Source organism: Seriola dumerili, unplaced genomic scaffold (assembly GCF_002260705.1).
Source record: "Seriola dumerili isolate Sdu_G_001 unplaced genomic scaffold, Sdu_1.0 BDQW01014297.1, whole genome shotgun sequence".
Lineage (NCBI taxonomy): Eukaryota > Metazoa > Chordata > Actinopteri > Carangiformes > Carangidae > Seriola > Seriola dumerili.
In genome coordinates, this window is record NW_019188552.1 from 1 (window position 1) to 3379 (window position 3379).

Consider the following 3379-nt stretch of genomic DNA (forward strand, 5'->3'; position numbering starts at 1 on the left):
TCAGATTGTCTCCTAATTCCAGCTCTGCTGTATCCACACCTGCAAAAATGACATTTTGTAGTGAGTGTTCAACGCTGAAAAGATCTTGTACATGGTGCATACTTTGCTGTCACCACCTTGTTTTTTCATCTGATGTTATTTCAAGACTTTCTTTACCTATGTGGATGTAGTTGTTGCTCTTAGTTTTATATGGGAGAGCTGTCATGGTGGCTGATGCTTGTCTTTCACGTGAAATATCAGGATCATTGGTCTTTGCCTGCAATTAGAGACACACACAAGTAAGCATACACACAAGTCAGAGGTTTAGATACACTTAAGTCAAAGTCATCAAAGCTATTTTTTTAACCACTCCACAGAGTTCATGTTATCAAACTTAAGTTTTCCCAAGTCTGTGAGGGCATCTATGGATTTTGTGCACGACACAAGTAATTTTTCCAAACAATTGTTTACTGACAAACTGTTTAGTTTTTAATTCACTATATCACAATTCCAGTTGGTCAGACATTTACATAGACTAAGTTGATGATGCATTGAAACTGCTTGGAAAATTACAGCGCTGCCAGGGCTTTAGAAGCTTCTGGGCTTAATTGACAGAATCTGAATTCAGCTGAGGTGTACCCGGCCAAGTTTTAAAGGCCTACCTTTGAACTCAGTGCCTGTCGCACTATGTCACTGTCATCTTTTTCATAATGTCTTTATTAAGATACTATATACCTTTGTACTTTTTGTAAACGTTCTGATGATACAATTGTAGGTTCTTGCAAACCCCACCCCACCACCACCACCCTCAAAAAAAAAAAAAGAAAAAGAAAAATTGGAGACTTACAGTGATAAGCAGACTTGAGAGTCCTGCCACTGTATTGATGGTAACCTTTGCCATGCCGTTGGCTGCAGTGAAACCCTTCACAGCGCCTGGCTCCAGCACCACCGCAATACCTTTTGCTGGAGTTTCATCTGGATTCATAACTTCAACCTGCCATCAAAGAAACAAACATCTGACCAATCAGAAAACATCTTACTGTCTTATAAAGTCATTCAATTAATCTCGTCTTAGTAAAGGCAATTAAATAATTTTGTCTACAAACTGCACTAGCTGTGCATTAAGTATTATGACTTAGATAAAATACAGTGATCCAATACTTCTACTTTTCCCCTGGAATATTTTTGCATCATAATGAAGATCCATAACAGATCGAAACACTGCACTAATTATTTTTAGTTACTAAGAGAGCATTAAATTGCATGTGGCGTTTGAAAAGTAAATAAATTCTAAAAATATGGTATGAAATTTTTTTAGGATGTTTTTAGAAAAGACTTTTAATAAAGTAGAAATACAGCCATATTGTTGCTGCCATTTTACATAAATGTAAATCTAAGTACTTTACCGCAACATCGAAGGACATTCCTGGTTTGAAATATTTGGGCGTTCTCCTGAAGTGGATAGTATAAGGTGATGTGACAATCTGGATACCTCTCAACTCTGCCTCCACCATTTCACCACCTGTGAGTTGATGCAGAAACGCAAACACATGCACACACACGCTGATGACAGGAGTGTGTTTTTCATTTGTTCATTCACTTGATAAACTGATTAATAAAAACATGTCCATTCCATCTCTGACGTACGTTTCCTGATATGAAGTCTATGAAGCATTTAGACATCAGTAATACTGAATAAACCCTTTGAGCTGCTGAATTATTATGAATAACAAATGATCAAATATACTGAACAGTCACTAACACACAGTCTGTTTCTTACCGTTCTCCGTCAGCACACTGACAGATACAAAAATGGAACTCCCCACCAGGACGTTGATGTCAAAGGTCTGTGTGATGTGCTCCCTCTTCAGTACGATCACTCCTTCACCGTCCTGGATCTGACATAACACAAAAATACACCTTGAAATAGAGGATAGTGGCACAGTAACACAGCCAGCAAACAGGTATAGGTACAAAATACATACATTCTGAACATCATAAATACTTAATCTCTACAGATAGGGCTGTAACAATGTAACTGAAATAAAAGCAGTCATCTGAAAAATAGGAAATCCTAAACATTTTCAAGTCTTTATAGTCTTGCATATTTTGTAGGTCTGGTAAAAGCCAAGCTGTAAAACACATACTGTATGAGACAGAATGACCAACAAACTGACACACATTCAACTTCTGCTGCTGCATGTATTAATGTAAAAACTTGTTTTGGAGGTATGAAAGTAATTTTTTCATGAACTGTATTTTATTCATACTGTACATACATATAAAAGAATACAAACAACTTATTTTGTGAATTATTTTGTTAGCCTCTTATGGTCTTATAGTATATTTGCCTGTTCTGTTCATCATAAGCAATAAAATTGATAAATTGTGCCTATTTTGACACAAGGTAGGCCTCTCTTCTATGCAAACAAAGCTCAATATATGTTCTTTGATAAATATCACTTGATAAATGAATATTATAATAATAATATTGTAAAACAGTGCATATTTACAGAATACTGCTCTTATTGAGACCAAAAGCAAGAGATAATTGGTGAAATTCAATGTATTTTCAATATGTTGCAACCATCCCTGACCTGTGTTTCAACTGTCCCCTGGGTTGGGATCAGTTGCATCATCTGAATTCTTCCATTCAAATAAATATTGGGTAATGATGTGTCATATGTAATCATTTTAGTGTATGGGTGTATGGGAAATTAGCAAAACGATGAAAGTTTAATATGCAAATGTTTCGTTGGTCTAGAACAAAAAGTCTCTTGACTAATTGAGAGAAATGCAAAAAGTGTTGCAACCATCTGCAGTCACCCCCGTGTGCTCACCTGCACTTTCTGAATGGAGTCGGGAAAACTCTTCTTTTGACCCTCATGCACAACACCAAATACCACGAAGGCTGTCCCATCCACCTCTTCACCAAACAGATACCTAAAGCCACAAGAGAAGGACATTTTATTTTAACAAACTACAACAGCAAGAGTTCCAACCTCTTAAAAACATTATTTATTTTCTCCTCCAATACGTCTACTAAAACTTGTTGTCCAAAGCCACAAAGTAAAACTTTCACATACGTAGCTTTAATGTCCATGGTGAGCTGTGGACTGTCCACGTAGAAGAAGGAGCTCGTAGGTATCACTTTCACCTCAAAACTGGGCAGCACTGATAAATTAAATACATTTTATTTTGTGTCCAACATCAGGTCAAAATAGGTGAATGCTTTATAGGTTTTACAGTAAATAACAGTTCGGGTGAAAAGGGACTCACCGTATTCTTTGACCTCAAATTCTGCAGAGTAGCTTTGCTGTGGGTTGCTGTGAAACCTGGCCACCACTTTCCAAAGCCCGAGACTACACAAACACACACACACACACACACACACACACAC

General features: G+C 37.1%; 1 protein-coding gene across 1 annotated transcript; it reads right to left on the reverse strand.

The window, feature by feature from the left end:
* Window positions 1–4: 4 nt before the first annotated feature.
* Window positions 5–3349, reverse strand: LOC111240149 (complement C3-like; the record flags this gene model as incomplete). The annotated part of the gene is made up of 8 exons (XM_022770134.1): window positions 5–39; window positions 157–256; window positions 827–973; window positions 1386–1501; window positions 1760–1877; window positions 2820–2922; window positions 3066–3153; window positions 3259–3349. Coding segments are annotated over 8 exons (798 nt in total), but the record flags the coding sequence as incomplete, so codon positions are not given.
* Between the last annotated feature and the right edge of the window lie 30 nt (window positions 3350–3379).